Below are 16,693 nucleotides of genomic sequence, written 5' to 3'. Positions count from 1 at the left end.
GTGCCTCGATGAACTTGGTGGATAGATATCCTTCAATCTTTGGTCTTAGCTGAAGAGATTAGAGCCTAAGACTCATGCTTCCATATCAGATAGCTAAAACAACTCTTTGATTTGAAAATCCTCCATAAAAAATTATATAAATGGACCGTTTTAATATTATATGGTAAAAAAGTATAAATATGGTGACAAAGCCGTCAATGTTACTGCCGACTAAAATCCCGTCTCTTGCCCAACTAATTAACTTGTGTACTTAAATCAGTCGGTCGCAAGTAGTATACATTATTTTAAGCTGTCAAAAATTTCAAGAATTTAGTTTAAGTGCTGATTAGTTTTGTCTGAGGCAATTAACAGCGACTAGAATGGGTAATTTTCTGCGGGGATTTTTCGACACTGGACGTCGTCGACGGATAAGAGTTATGAAAGTCGACGGGAAAGTGATGAAACTGTCGAGTCCTGCGTATGTTGAAGAAATTGTAAGCAATCTTCCAGACCATGGGATTTTCGAAGCAGATGTCGTTCGTCGACTGGGGATCCACAGTCGACCACTTCCAGAAAGAGCAGAGCTTCAAGGCGGTCGACTGTATTTTCTGATTCCTCTGCCTCAGAAACCGAGTCTCTTTGAAAGGGCCTCTTCAGACAAGACTCTGGAGGCGGCTTCCAGGCTCCGTCGATTGCAGCTCTTTCGCAGAGCTTTCTCTAATGGCGATTTCACGAAAGGGGAGTTTGACAGAGGCCTCAGGATCGTTTCTTCGTCTGATGACGGATCGAATTTGCGCGTGAAGCTTCGCCTTCGCAAAGACGAGCTCGCCATGCTTCTGTCTGGATACGGGAAGTCTGCGGTGGAAGAGCTTGTGGCCCCTGTTATGGAAAAGGAGTCCGGAGGGTCGATCTTGGGACCTCCCCGTTTTGGGTGGAAGCCTAGCCTGGATAGCATCACTGAACTCAAAACCCCAAGTCCAGTAAGTTTGAAGAATCATTTAGATTTGTTGTTTAATTGTCTTCCTTATGTAGCCTCCAATTTGAATTGCTTTTAATCAGATCTGATGTAAGCTGTGCTGCAGGGTATTGGAGGGCAGTGCTGAAGAACAGGGGCGGTATGAAACCCAAGGGTTGAGATGAATATCACCTTCGACTGTAAAGAATATGTTCATTTTACTGTGATTTCTTCGTTTTTGTGAAGAACCCATGTACTTTTTTGGTTCAGTTGAGTTCATATTCTGGTTCGTTGTATTTAGACCCGGAGTCGATGAAGGTACTCTGTTGACAAAAAAGGTCCACAATTTAATGGCGTCTAGACCCACGTGTGTACAGTTAGTAGTCGCTGTCCTTGAAATGACATGCCTTAGCCAGTTTTTTGTATCTAATCCAGTCCTAGTTTTGTTGCACCGGCTCTCTTTTTTAATGGCGTAAAGATGGGATCTGTAAACAGAGGTGAAAATATGTATGGAGCACAGAGTTTACTTTTTTAAAGATGGGATCTGTAAACAGAGGTGAAAATATGTATGGAGCACAGAGTTTACTTTTTTACTTTTTTAAAGATGGGATCTGTAAACAGAGGTGAAAATATGTATGGAGCACAGAGTTTACTTTTTTAAAGATGGGATCTGTAAACAGAGGTGAAAATATGTATGGAGCACAGAGTTTACTTTTTTATGAATAGACAAGTATTATTGATACTGTACTGTAGATGGATTTATATATGAAAAGCAAGTTCTTTTCTGTTGTACTGTAGATGGATTTAAGCATTGAGTTTTGTGCCATGGAGTTAAGAATTGGGTTCTGTGCTAAGAATACTGAATTCAAAGATAATTTGATGGATTTAAGCATTGAGTTTTGTGTCATGGAGTTGAGAATTGGGTTCTGCATTATGAATACTGAATTCAAAGATAATTTAGAGGAGAGGCAACGTCGACGCAAAGATCATGATGTATCTGATAAGACAAATACGTGGAATTTATTAATTAAATTAAAAATCAGAATACAACTAATAAATGTCACTTATTTGTCTTGTCGGGTGCATCCTGATCTCTATGTAGACAATTTGTAGAGCATATCAGAAATTGGGTGGATTATTTGTAGATCTATCCACTAATGGCAGAGACCCTAGGCCAATGAAGGCATCACACCACCTATAATCAACAAAAAAATAGTATTGATTGAACATCTTAAATTTTATTAATAAAGGTTTAAGTCTTTTTAGACAGAGAATTATAAAAAATGTATTTTCATCAAAATTGTTTGAATCAAGATTTGCTATTGTTGCAGGATCTGATTTGTTATCAACATTTTTAAGTTGACTTTTTAGATCACATTTAATTTAATTGAGACATGTGGGTTCAATGTCAAGGGGTTATGTTTATGTAGTTCTCTTACATAATTGTAATGGTAAAATTTTCACATTTTGACAACTAATGGTAGACACTCTACTTGTAGATTTATCCACTAATGGTAGACACCTTAGGTTGATGAAAGCATCATAGCACCTATACTCAACAAAAATATAGTATTGATTTAACACCCTTTATTATTTTATTAATAGATATTTAAGTCTTTTCAGATACCAAATTAGAAAAAACGTCTTTTTCACCAAAATTATTCGAATCAAGATTTACTATTGTTATAGGATTTGATTTGTAATCAACATTTTTCAAGTTGATATTTTAGATCACACTTAATTGACATCATTGAGGTTCAATTTCAAGGTGCCATGTTTATGTAGTTTGTAGTTCTCTTACATTATTGTAATGGTAAATTTTTTGCACTTTTGACAACTATTGAAAGACATCTCAATCACAAATTTAACCACTAATGGCAGACACCCTAGGTCAATGAAGGCATCGCACCACCTAAATCAACAAAATATATAGTATTGATTGAACACCCTGGATTTCATTTTTTTATTAATAGAGTTTTAGGTCTTAGTAGACATAAAATTAGAAAAAAAATCTCGTTTCAATCGAGATGTGCTATTGTTATAGGATTTTATTTGTTTAGATCAGATTTTAATTGACATGATTGGGGTTCAATTTCAAGGTGTTATGTTTTTTTATCTCCCTTACATCATTGTAATGGTAATTTTGATTAAGAAGATGTATAATTGTAATGGTAAAATTTGTGTACATTTATCTTTTTTGTATTTAGTTTTGTGTTTATTTTAGGAAAATGTCATAATACATGTATATATTGATGAATGAGACAATTTTGTGTGGAGTTGGGCTTATTCTATCTCAACATTTTGTGTTTATTTGTATACTTTTATCATTTTGTATTTCATTATCCTATCTAAAGAACACAAAACCTTTTTTGGTTCCTAGCCAAGAATTAACATATATTTAAAGTAGGCAATCATTTAAACCATAATGTATAGTTACTAAGCATTGATCCAATCACCATAATTATAGTCCCTGTGCAATAGTATGCCTATTATTTTATACACCTTTCAAGGTATAGTGTACAAACATAGTTTATAATTAACATGCAAGTTCACTACTAGGTCAAGGTTGTCCAAATTTGTTTCCTTTCTACAATTTTCATATAAAATTACATTTCTATAATTACCAAACACTAATACTATTATAGATATCATAAAGATTTATATTTATTTTTTAGAAGCATCTAATAGAGCCAACATAGAAATGAATTGGATTTTATATATGAATAATAATTTTTATAGTCAAATGTCAACCTTAGAGAACCCCATAGGTCACATATCAATTTCTTTCAGCATTCCATTATCAATAAGAATACACCCTTTACAAAATCTTATTTAACCTTTAAGGTTTCATGCTCAATGATATATAAGAATACACCCTTTACAAAATCTTATTTAACCTTTAAGGTTTCATGCTCAATGATATTCTAACTTTGTGTAATGATTTCTCTAAATAATTATATAATCATAACAAATCCATACTTTCTACTATTCATTGAAATAACAGTCAATAATCTTAAAAGACAACAAGGTCTAAATTACACTATTAATCTACTAGACTAAAAATCACCTTTCTAAGTTGATGTACTATTTTACAATAAACTTAGAGGACAACCTTACCACACTAATGCCATCACCAAGGCTAATGTGGTCATACAAAAAGAAGATATTTTGGTGGATTTACATCAATACAATGCTCAAAAGAATGTTATTACTACATGTAACTAAAAAATACAATTCATGTAGATATTTATTATTTTCTCTAAAATCTACCAATATATGGATTGCATAGGGTCAAAAAAAAGTATTACTTAAGCAATCATAAAGAGTAAACAAGTGCCATTATAACTAAATATCATTTCTAATGGCCTTAGCATTGTTAGAATTCCACAATTATGACACCAATGAACATTCATATAATTCAAAAGAGTTCTCATATATAGTATACATAAACCTACAAATCTCTCTAAAAAATTATCAAATTGTATTAAAGGTGTAGATGTACAAGTTGATCCTAACCATAATATTTTCATATATATAGCCTAAAATACTCTACACATGAGTATCAAATATAACTCCATTCAAATCATAAATCCCAACTTGAGATTGTCTACACATAAAAATTGGCTATGAGCAATTAAATAAATATTTTATATTTATTTAATGTTTATTCTTCTATTAAATAGTTAATTTGAAAAGATTAATTTGTTTAATTCATTTCGTGTCTTTCTATTAATTAATTTAATTAAAATATTTTATTAATTAATTCATCTATTCTATTCCTCTAATTAATTAAATATCTAATATTTAATTATCTCCTTCAATCAATTAAATATCTAATATGTAATGGTTATTCTCCTATCCTATAGCCTCAAATATTAAATAATTTTTAAATTATTTAATCCCTTTTCCAACTCTTCCTTCCATCTCCACATCATCTTCCCTTTGCCAGCTCATCCATCATGTGGCTAAAGATATTAATATTTCTTAAATATTAATTCATCATTTATCTCCAACCTCCAAATTTAATGAAATATTGTGTACATACACATATTTCATAACCTTCTTCTATATTGTCTCCAACATCCCTACATCTTAGGAAGGACTTGAGTCCACTTGTCCTCTCATGCCTAAATTTTCTCCAACCATCCCTAGATTCCCTCAGTCAGCAACCCAATCAAGGTGAGATGAGTGACACTTGTCTTCTCCTTCCCCCTTTCTCTCAACCTTCACCTTTGCTCACAGCCATCCAAATCTATAGATCTGATCATGACCATTGATCCATGCCACTTCATCTTATCCTCTCAAAGTCTATAAAATCAAGAGTTTTAGTTGAGAGAGAGTTAGTCTTCAAGTGAATTTGCAAGCTAATCATTTGTGAAAACTTATGCATCCATGAGTTTTAATCTTGAAGCAAATAGTATAATCATTTATCATGGTCATTTAGCATTGCATATCATAGTATCAGTTAACTATCAGTTACCAGTCCATTCTTCTTATGCCATCTTGGAAGCTACCAGTGCTTGTCTAAGAGCACATCATCTGCAACCAGGAACAATGGAGTGAGGACACAATGAGACATAAACCATGAAGGTAATAATAGTATTTTTATTTCATATGTATTTCATGTAGTTTCGTTGGTCGAGTTTAGATTTCCTGTAGCATTTCCATTGGTATTTTGTGAAATTAACATGTTGCAGGTAGTATTTTGATGATGAAATTCAAGTCAACACAGAGATAGAGAAAAAATATATGAATACATTAATTTACTCAAACACTTAGGGGTTGATGTCATGAATTGCATGGTACCTAAAATGTATAAAACTATAAGTAAAATTCTATTGTCTAAATCATAAAAGATTAAGGAATATAAAAAATTCCTCTGTCAAAATTTGAAGTTCAAAATTTTGAATAGGAGTATATTTCAAAAAAAAAAACCAATGAACATTTATTTGCTTATGAACAATAAGAGAGAAAAAACTAGTTTTTAACTAGAAAAATACAACCTAAGTTTACTTTAAAATATTAGCTTAACTAAAGTAGAACCATAACTTCCTTTTTCTATGATTATGGAAACATTGAAAAAATAACATTAATTATAAATAATTTTATCAAAAAGAAGTGATTACTAAGGGTTTTGTATTAGGACCCTAGACAAGGTAACAAACATTTTAAATAATGGCATTAAAGTAAACCCTTCAAATATTATTTTATTTTTATTTTTTTGTCATAAAGAACATTCTAAAATAAACACGTGATAATGTAAACATCTTGTATAGGTTGATAATGATAATCATGAGAAGCAAGAGTATCATATATTAAAATTGATAGTAATGATTGAAAATAATACAATTAATGATAAAAAAAGAAGTGATTACTAAGGGTTTTGTATTAGGAGCCTAGACAAGGTAACCAACATTTTAAATAATGACATTAAAGTAAATCTTTAAAGTATTAAAAAAAAATTGTCATAGAGAACATTCTAAAATAAACATGTGATAATGTAAACATCTTGTATAGGTTGATAATGATAATCATGAGAAACAAGAGTATCACATATTAAAATTGATAGTAATAATTGAAAATAATACAATTAATAAAAAAGAAGTGATTACTAAGGTTTTTGTATTAGGACCCTAGACAAGGTAACCAACATTTTATATAATGACATTAAAATAAACCCTTAAAGTATTAATTTTTTTTTTGTCATAGAGAACATTCTAAAATAAACATGTGATAATGTAAACATCTTGTATTGGTTGATAATGATAATCATGAGAAGCAAGAGTATCAAATATTAAAATTGATAGTAATGAGTGAAAATAATACAATTAATGATAAAAATATAATAAATTTATGTAAATATTTTATTTCTTAAGTATCTAATGAAATAATATCAAAGGGGAGTTGTCTTATTTTTTTGTTGGCAAAAGACACAAAGCCTAAGTTATTAATACAATAATAGAAGTTCCAAAGAAGACATTATAATGTCACCTTACAAAAACAGGGAGTTGTCTCGTTAACTTAATTAAAATTTACCTAAGAATCATAACAAGTGTCAAGAATAGAAATCTACACAGTAAACTAGAAGAATACATAGCTACATGTAGACTTATTGAAATACAATAAAAGTACCATCAAATAGTCATAAGTTTAAACTAAAATATTAAAATTAAAAATACATTACAAATCAATCAAAACTAATGTTACCATCTTGTAATCTACATTGTTAAAAAAAATAGAATAAACGTCTACCAATTTATTAAAATTATGTAGTAATTTTATTACATGCAAGCTTATATCAAAATGGGGTTATGGTTAGACCGACGAACCCACACCACAATGATGTTGCCTAGAATAAATCTAGATTTAATGAAAAAAGTTTATTCAAGGTGGACAATCTATAAGAGAAGATGACGAATTTTCAATGCTAGGACCTTGGCAATGATCTAAGAGATATTCAGTGGGGTGATAGGCCTCTAGTTACAAATGTCTTTAGGGTCTCCGACTTTAAGTATGAACTCTATGTTTCCTTTATCAAAATATGGGGTTCTAAAAAACACTTATAAGAGAACTAGAAGGAAATGCATTTGGTATAATAACCACCTTTGTGTGTGTGTGTGCGCGCGCTTGCATACATATATGTATATAAATACATATATATGTATATGTATATGTATATGTATGTACACACACACACACAGATATATATATAGACACACACACACACACATACACACATATATATTTAAATTAAATAAATTTTATCTTAATTATTTTAATCAAATTATGATGATATAATTTTATGTTTCGTAAAGAATAATTTATCAACAATTGTGCCTCATGATTAGTGGAATGCTTAGGTGTAGCCCCCTACAATTCTAGAACTTCTTTATGTTGTGTCATATATATATTTTTTAATTGTATGTGTTTATATAATTTATTACATTTGTGTTGGATTAGAAAATGTTTTTAAGTGGAGTTAAAAGTTGTGATCAAAAGAATTTGGAAGTTACCTGGAAGATGGGTTGTACATATTTTTCTTCCTTGAATTATTTTGGAGTCAAATAATTATTTGAAAGTGTTGCATGTAGACTTGGATGCTTAGAGTTGTATATTGTTAAAATTGTTAATTGGTATATTTATTTGTGAGATATATAGGTTTGATATGAATATTTCATGTGGGTTGTGCAATATTATGGTGGATTTAAATTATTGTTATAACATATTTAGGTGTTGTAAATGTGTATTGTCAATTTAAATTAGCTTAATTTGTGTCTTTGAACTTTTATTAAATAAATCTATACAAATAAGTGGGAGCTAAAGTAATTAATAATATAGATGTACATAAGCAATACATGGATTATTTGTTTATATATTTCATGCCCATATGATGGTTAGTGAGAAAAAAATTCCTTTTATGGGAGGGATTAGTTATCTTCTCTATAAGTATTAATGTATGGGAGGAGTTTTTTTTGTTGGTGGAAAGTGATTATTTTAGAGATTACATTACTGCATTCTATATCTTTAGATATTGTACCACTAGTACTTATGTGGTGATTTGAGCGTGTTTCCTTTGTGATTTGGATTTTTGGGTGAATAGTAGTTTGACCTAGCATTCTATTTAGTTGATTTATTGTAAATAAACATTAGATATGTTTGTATCATACCTTATGAATTACTTAATATAAATATTGTTGATGTGAATAAGGACATATCCTAACTAGTTTTTAGTTAGCACCTATTCACACATGTTTACTTAGGATAGCTTAGTTGTCACATGGGACTCTTATTTAATATTGTCCATATTAGTTATCTTAGGTGTCATTCTAGATAGAGAGAGTCAAAAGTTCATTATTTAATATTTTTTTATTGGTGAAATAATTTCTTTTTATTAAGGTCGGGTTTTTGCCTCACTCGAACCAAGTGGAGCTATAATTGGGGAGCCACCTCTCTAGTGATATAGAAAACCAAGTGAAAGTACCCATTAATAGGTATCAACTGTCGTCTATGAAATGGAAATAGTTTAGTAAGCAGTAAGAGTTAATTATTAAAAGTGCCTAACCATAAGCTTACCATTTCAAAGCACATCAAGGAAGATTGTTAGCATAAAGAAAATGCGGGAAATAAATAAATGATACTTCCCTCATGATGCCCCCGAAGCCATTAGATTTTCCTTGTCCTCCTCGTCTCCACGAACCTTGAGTGTTCCGAAGTTGACAAATGAAGAGTGGGAGAGATAGATAGGGTTTAAATGTGGATTGCTCTCACAATCGCATAACATAAGATAGCATTGGTGAGTGGATTATGGATATGGATTATGGATGTGGCTTTGGAATCAAAATGGAATTATGATAGTACAATGATAAGTGGATATGCAACCAAAAGGGAAACATAAGGCTACGATGAAAAGTGCATCCTTTGAGATAAAAGAAGGCTTCAATTTATAGAGTTTGGAGATCCAAAATGAACAATCAAGATTGGAAGGATGATGAAGGGCCCATATTAAAAGGGAGTGTGGTCCCAGGTTTGAAGTCTTAGCCTTGTGACGTCACAAGAAGAAGTGAGTGCAAGGGTAAGTGTGTTCACACATGGTGAAACTCCTGAAGGGGACATGTCTATGACATGTGTAAGAGCTAAGGTGGCTATGAGGTGACTTGTGAGTCACATGTTGAAAAGGTCGAGGGCTAGTGAAAATGACATGTGTAAGGGGTAGGTTGACTTGTGAGTCACATGTGGACTTGGGTAGGTGTGTAAATGTTAACATGGATTAAACTTAGGTTAATTAGCTTAATGAAGGGTGTTAAAAGATGAGTTTGTAGGAATCACAAAATTATCCTAATTAATTGTGAATTAATTTGGCTAATTGGGATTAGGAGGAGGATTGGAATATTCCTCAAGGTTGAGTTTGATATATTGAAATGAATCAAACTTTAGAAGAAATGAGAAGAATATAATTAATTAATAAATTAATTAAATGGATTGGAGGGGGTAATTAATTAAATATGATTTAATTAATTTAGGCATAGAAAAGGGCTAACATAATTAAATTAATTAATCATGTGACATGGGATAATTAATTAAATATTAATTTAATTAATTTTTATGTGTCTACATCAACAAATCACCACTGCACATATGCTTCAACTTTGAAATGAGAACGTATAAGCATATTAAAAGTTCTTTCATCCTTTAATCTATTATATCTCTTCCTTGGCACTACTTTCCACCCTCCCTCCTGCATATCTACATTTTGACCCACCTTAGAAATTTCTTGTAAGGATTGATTTTCCTTTTTTTATAAACACCGTAAGGTTTTTGGTATGTCTACTTTCTCCATCTCCATATCCTTCATAGTATTAAAATTGTCCTTTTTTAAACTCAAACCCTTATTTGAATCTATAGGAATTTGTTGATCATTAAGTAGAGTTCCATTACAATCACCCTTATCAATTGCTTTCTTTGGGATGTTGTCTTGAAAATTCTCTTACTTCTATACCAAATAATGTGGTGGAAACCTCTTTCCACCAAGTTGCCTATTTGGTTCATTTACGCTTGGCACAAATAGCAGCAGCATGCCCTCTTTCAAAGAACCTTCGACAATGAAATGGAATCCCTTCATAATAAAAAGGTTGAACCCAACATCATATTGGAGATTGTTAGACTTGTGTTAATAATATTGTCATTGATGTCAAACCAGTTATCCGGTTTTGATCGGATAGAGTATATGGTCCAGATATTGGTCTAGATGTTATGGATGTTGTGAATGTTGTATGTGACGATTGTATGTAGTCAGTATGTGTAGTTCAGTGTTGTTGTTTTGATCTAAAGTCATTATGCAGCATGCTATGGACAACTTTGGATGATGAGTCTTGAGGTTTCCTGGAGTTATCATTATCCCGATGTTAGGAGTTCTCATTGATCTCGGTATCAGTTATGTGTCCCGATGTTAGCTACTTCAGTAATTGTCAAAATTATCTCTTCGAGTTTTGTGTTGCAATTTTCTTGGTATGCGTGGAATCTACATTTTGGAGATATTGAGCTGGATTTTGTGATAATGGGTCGGTATTCTTGGGTCTAGATGACCCTGCCCCATTTTGGTAATTTTGGTGTATGCATTGACAATCAGTTTTAAAGGAAGCATGTAGAAGTATTGTAGAGGACGCTATGAGCATATTGATACCATGTTGAGCTTGGCCGACATACCATTTTGTATTAGTTCCCTCTGGTATATATATATATATATATATATATATATATATATATATATATATAGAATAAGCAAGGAAAGAGAGAAGAACAAGATTAAGTGTGTGAAGTGCATGTTGTGAACAACAAAAGGAGATAGTGTTGCAGTGATGCAGTAGTCCTTTATTGGACCTGTTGTAGGATAGTTGTGCAGAGATCTCTAACCAGATCTACTGTAGAGTTTGATATTTATAATCCGAGCTTAACCTTAGAACTGATCCCATGCATTTGGAGATGTTATCCCTTTCAGTTCAACCCTTTTACTTTCAGTGAGCATTCTAACAGTTAGCCATCTCTTTGTTATGTCTGTAGTGAGCAGTCCGATAGTGAGTCATTTTTGTAATCTGGCAGTGAGCCACCTCTCTTTGTAAACACACATATAACTAGTTATATTTTCTTGAGAGTTAACACTCTCTGTGCTTTTTTCCATTTGGGTTTTCCATGTATATATTTTGGTGTTTATCTTGTGGTTGTGTTCTTCATATTTAATCTGCATTAACCACTTTATATCAGTAAAGCTTGTTTGATATTTAAGTGGAAGGTTATAATTGCAAAGAAAAGTTTTAATCTCTGGGAATACTGATTCACCCTCCCTCTCAGTATTTTGGTGCTTTTAACCTGATCAACACATCCTTCAATCAATTTTATCAAAACCTCCTCTAAAAATATTTAGTCATATCCATTTCCACCAAAATACGGGCATACATAGTGTGCATAAAATTTGAAGAACCCCCATCCACTGCCAAAAATATACCCAAAGCACTACTTGCATTAGGAAAGCAATAATCAAATCAATATTGCAATGGGAGATTAGGGAGTCTTACCTAGATAGGAATCTTGTAAAAAAAATGGTGGTAGGTTTGAAGGTTGTGTACCAAGGTTTTAGCATCAACAAGTGCTTATCCTCCCAGATCCATTGATATTCGCAAAGAATCTTGTTTCTATCCTACACATTATCAAAAATTACTGTTGGCCCAGTTTGTCATTGCATCAAAAGACCGATCTATCAATGCTCGATACAAACTATAGAGATATGGATCATACGGGAGGCGGTTAGTCCCTTTTCATGAATCCTGAGGGGAGCGCTGACCATTTTGCCAACAATCTCCCCCTTAGCATTACCCGAGGGGATTCTAACCCGTGACCCAACACTCTGATACCATTTGTTGGCCTAGTTTGTCATTGCATTAAAAGGCCAATCTATCAACGCTCGATACAAACTGTAGAGATATGGATCAACGCACGCGAGGTGCTTAGTCCCTTGTCACGAATCTCGAGTGGAGCGCTGACCATTTTGCCAACAACTACCACAAAGATTCCTCCCGCACTTGGATATATTTGAACATCCCCATTTAAAAAGGGACCCCATATTTTTGAAATCCATTTATTTAAATCACTAAGGCTTAACAAAAATCCTTGAACCTCCTGATCATGCTCAGTTCTACAAAATACCTCTCATTTTCAACTAGTTCAATTTCCATCTCCTGGTCTAAAATCACTATTGCAGCTGGCATTTTGGTTTGACATCACCACACCCCCTCCTTGATTTCACAATCCTTACTACATCCTTCTTCCCTACAAAATCCTCGCCTCCTCAACTCCTCCTCTTTCCCTTGTCTCTTTCCACCTATGCTAATCTGTCTAAGCCATCTCATTACTCACTATAGACACCTAAAAATGTCTCATTAATCATGTACTAATTATTCGTCCAATTGATTAAATAATTCTTAAATTATTTAATTAAGCTAATTAATCTTATTCTTCTAAATTCATATTTCTTCTATCATCTTACTAATTATTTCAATTTCAATTTCTAATCAATTAATCATTTAATTCTTTTCTAAGTATTAATTATTTAATTAACTATGATTTTAACCTTTTAATTGAATAATCTTTATTATTTAATTAATTCAATTTCTAAATAATTAAATAATTTCTTTAAATTGTTTAATTAACTAATTAATTCCTCTAATTCAAATTCAAATTTTAATTCCAAATTCCCAAATTCTAATTTCATCTTATTTTATTATTTCCTCAAATTCAAATTCAAGTTCATATTCTTCCAATTTCGTCTAATTTAAGCTACATGTGCATTTCAATTTCATGATTTGAAATCAAAATTCAATTAACACTCAAAAATCAAATTGAATTTCTAAGTCAAGTTTGCATGAATTCAAAGATCAAGTTGAATTTAAAATAAATTCAAATATTTAAAATCAATTCTCATGCAAAGATTAAATTGAAAATCTAAATCAAGTTCAAGCACATGCTAAATTAATCAACTCAATTAATTGATTACTTAAATCAATTATCTTTCCAATCTCTATTTCTATCTTCCACTTTGCTTTTTTCTAAAAAGTTTTCAATCAGTCATCTCTAGTTAACAATTCAATCTATTTCAAGTGATCAATTCAATTAATTGATTAATTGCATCATTCTTCAATTCTCCTCCAATCATTCTTTTTCATCTTTCAATCAACTTTTTTCTCAATCAGTTAACTCAATTAACAATTCAATCTATTCTATTCCACCTCCAAGTCAGTAGTTTAACTATCAATCAACATGTGAGCTCACCTGAGTTCCACCTCTTAATCATTGTGTTCCACCTCTCAATCAATCTTCTCCAAAATTCTATAAATTCAGGATCAATTCTCCATTTTCAACAATCACGAACTTTGAATCTTTGTGTCACTTGAAGGTTACCAGCATGATATCTAAGAGCCACCATACGACAAAGAAGAGAAGAACAATGGAATCTATGATGTGAAATAGGGAGTTTTATATTGTTTAATTGATCCAATTATGCATCTATTTCATTGATTTATGTTTATGATTGCTTAAATAGTTAAATTCATGATTTTCCTTATTTCTTATTTAGCTATGATGAATTTTACGCATATTACATTTGGTGAACCCGACGTGAACAATAGCTAATTAACCCTCTGTGTTTCTTTTGCATTTTTTGCAAAATCGTATGGATTTTGAGAATTTTTGCAGGTTTTATACGGATTTCGTAGGCAAACCTAACTATTACGCATTCGTTCAGGTAGATTACTACAATCATATAGAAAAATTTATGCATCCATTGAGATATTGTCATGAATTTGTGTAGACACCTTTACGCATTCGTTTAGATATTTTTATGTATTCATGGTTATTATTTTTGCATTCTGTTAATTGTGTTTTCCCAATTTCTTGTTCTCTGTTCTGTCTAATTGAGCATTAAATTCTATAAATCTGAAGAGTTTATCTTTATATGCTACTTTAAATATAATATCTCATGGCACAAAAATTGAATTTTAAGATTTCAGGTGCTCAAAGAACAATTGAACAGAAAAGGCAAGCCAAACATTGCCAGTGAATACTGTAGGTAGAAAAGAAAATACAAGACTCAAAAGACCAAGTGGCTCTTTCCAGATTCAACAACCTTGTTCTATCATACATAGTGAAATATGACTTGATTAACATAGACTGGTTGATGAGAGATCTACCTTGGGATTAATATTCAATTTTGCAGGTTTATGGTTTGTGTTTATTTTCTGTTAGGTTTTTTTAATCTTCTATTTTTCTGTTACACATTCGTCCTATTGTTTTTACACATTTGTCATGTCAGTATTCTACATTCATCCAGTAAGGTTCACACATTCGTAGGTTTAGTGTGCCACATTCGTTTGGTAGATAATTTGCTTTCTGTTTTCTTGTTTTCCGTGTGGTTTTTTGGTTGCTGATTCCCTGTTTGTAGTGTGTGGTGAAATTACAGAGAAGGCTTGATCATCCTAGACTATTTTGAGACTACTGATAATTTTATTGCGGGATCCTTTAGGGTTAACTCACTTTTGGATTTTGGGTTTAAAATTGATGTGCATGATCTCACACTTCATCTCGGTGCTTAAAATAAATCTTGGGATTAAAATTGACATGCATGATCTCACATCTCACTTTGGTGTTTAAAATAGACATGCGCATGCATATCTTACATCTCAGTTTGGGATTTAAAATTGACATGAATCTGACTTATCAATAAATAAATCACACATTGTGATATATAAGGCAAAAAGAACTTTTTGTGTCTTCGGTGGACCCATTGTTGCATTAAGTACCTTTCCACCCGCCTTCAGGGTCTTGGGAGAGAGGGAAAGGTGATAATGACACCCACTTTTTCTTTTAAGTAGTGAGGGATATCTTTGACAAGGGATTTCATCACCCCACAAAGGTATTTTGAATTAGGATGCATTGGGGATATCATCTCTCCCAGTGTACTCTCAAGCAAGTTTTTCGAGCCACTATAAAAACATATTGGTCAGGAGGTTAGAGTGTTAAGTGAATTTGGTGTATGTGGGGGCCTTCCCTTCATCGATAAGCTTAACTAAATCCTTAAGTGGCTTTCTCTGAGAATCCGTCATTGAATCAGGACCCCTCAAAATTTACAATTAGAACCAACTTCGTAGCCCAAATCCCACATTCATTGATTCCGGCAGTGCGGATCATACCCCATAGATACCCTTCACGTACCTTACATTATGAAACAGAATGGTGATAAGATCTTTAGATCTTCGGGGTAAGAGAGAATGGAATGCCTGAGAAGTGTGTGTCGTGGAGTGGAGCTAGTGCTACCAGACTCTCTGTTGGCATTATTGGCATTAGGTTGTCATTGATGTCAACTGGTTTGACATGGTCACCAGTGAGTAAGAAGTGGTGATCAATATGGGAGAAGTAAGACATGATGATGTCAATCCATATGTATGTAAGAAGATAGAAGGTAGGTTATTGGTATAATGAAATGCATCATCTATCGGTAAAGCAGGACCACTGACAAGGCAAAGAAAGCAAGCAAGAGAAGAACTGAAGGATGTAAACCGGTATACTAAGAGAATATTAATGTTATCGGTAAATGGATTGAGTAGTAGGACCAACATGTTTGATGGAAGGCCAAGATGATCCACTGACAGAGAAGAGGTCTGTAGGTATGAAGGCCCACTAGTGAAGTTAGGTTATATCGATAAGGTGAGTTGAACTGGTAGTCAATCTTGGTCGTTGAAGGATGTCAAACCGACATAGAAAACCAAGAATAGATAGATGTCGACAAGGATGGCAGGTGGAAGCTAGGTGGTGATCATGCAGAGGTTGGTGAAGTGTTCATCGACGTAACAGTCAGCAAGAAGGTCAGCTTTTATGAAGAACCCGCAAATCATGGAAGGATGGTAGAAGGTTGTGGCTTAAGGAAGACAAGGTGGCAAGCGATTGAACTGATCCTGCAAGATGATCTGATATTCGTACCCGTTTGCTTCAGGAAATAGTTGAGCCATTAGTGGCGTGTGATAGAGAAATGCAGAAAAGCATAGTGCAGGCATCCAAATATAGAAAACACACATTGGAATGCGAGGTATTGGCGGTGTTGATCGATTACATGCAGATCATCTATCCAAAAAAGAAAATCAGATCAAATCTAATATGGATCGAGTTGGTGATGGAAAAACCTAACATGGCATCGTTTGAATGTTGTTTTGGTGGGAA

At 32.6% G+C, this 16,693-nt stretch overlaps 1 protein-coding gene across 1 annotated transcript; it reads left to right on the top strand.

Annotated features, from left to right (window-relative positions):
* The first annotated feature begins 250 nt into the window (after positions 1-250).
* Positions 251-1,674, top strand: LOC131063433 (uncharacterized protein At1g66480). Its single transcript, XM_057997236.2, has 2 exons — positions 251-959; positions 1,062-1,674. The coding sequence occupies exons 1-2, from the start codon at positions 360-362 to the stop codon at positions 1,080-1,082; spliced, it is 621 nt and encodes a 206-aa protein (XP_057853219.2). The 5' UTR covers positions 251-359; the 3' UTR covers positions 1,083-1,674.
* Positions 1,675-16,693: the final 15,019 nt, after the last annotated feature.

The sequence above is a fragment of the Cryptomeria japonica genome, chromosome 10, assembly GCF_030272615.1.
Source record: "Cryptomeria japonica chromosome 10, Sugi_1.0, whole genome shotgun sequence".
In the NCBI taxonomy this organism is placed as follows: Eukaryota; Viridiplantae; Streptophyta; class Pinopsida; order Cupressales; family Cupressaceae; genus Cryptomeria; species Cryptomeria japonica.
Note: the sequence above shows the minus strand (reverse complement) of the source record. Positions and strands in the feature narration are given on the sequence as shown.

What these genes read in the sequence shown, in the direction of transcription:
- LOC131063433 (XM_057997236.2), top strand. Translation starts at nt 360, where the DNA reads ATGGGTAATTTTCTGCGGGGATTTTTCGACACTGGACGTCGTCGACGG. An exon ending in AACTCAAAACCCCAAGTCCA is followed by an intron (nt 960 to 1,061) that starts GTAAGTTTGAAG and finishes GCTGTGCTGCAG; the next exon opens with GGTATTGGAGGGCAGTGCTG.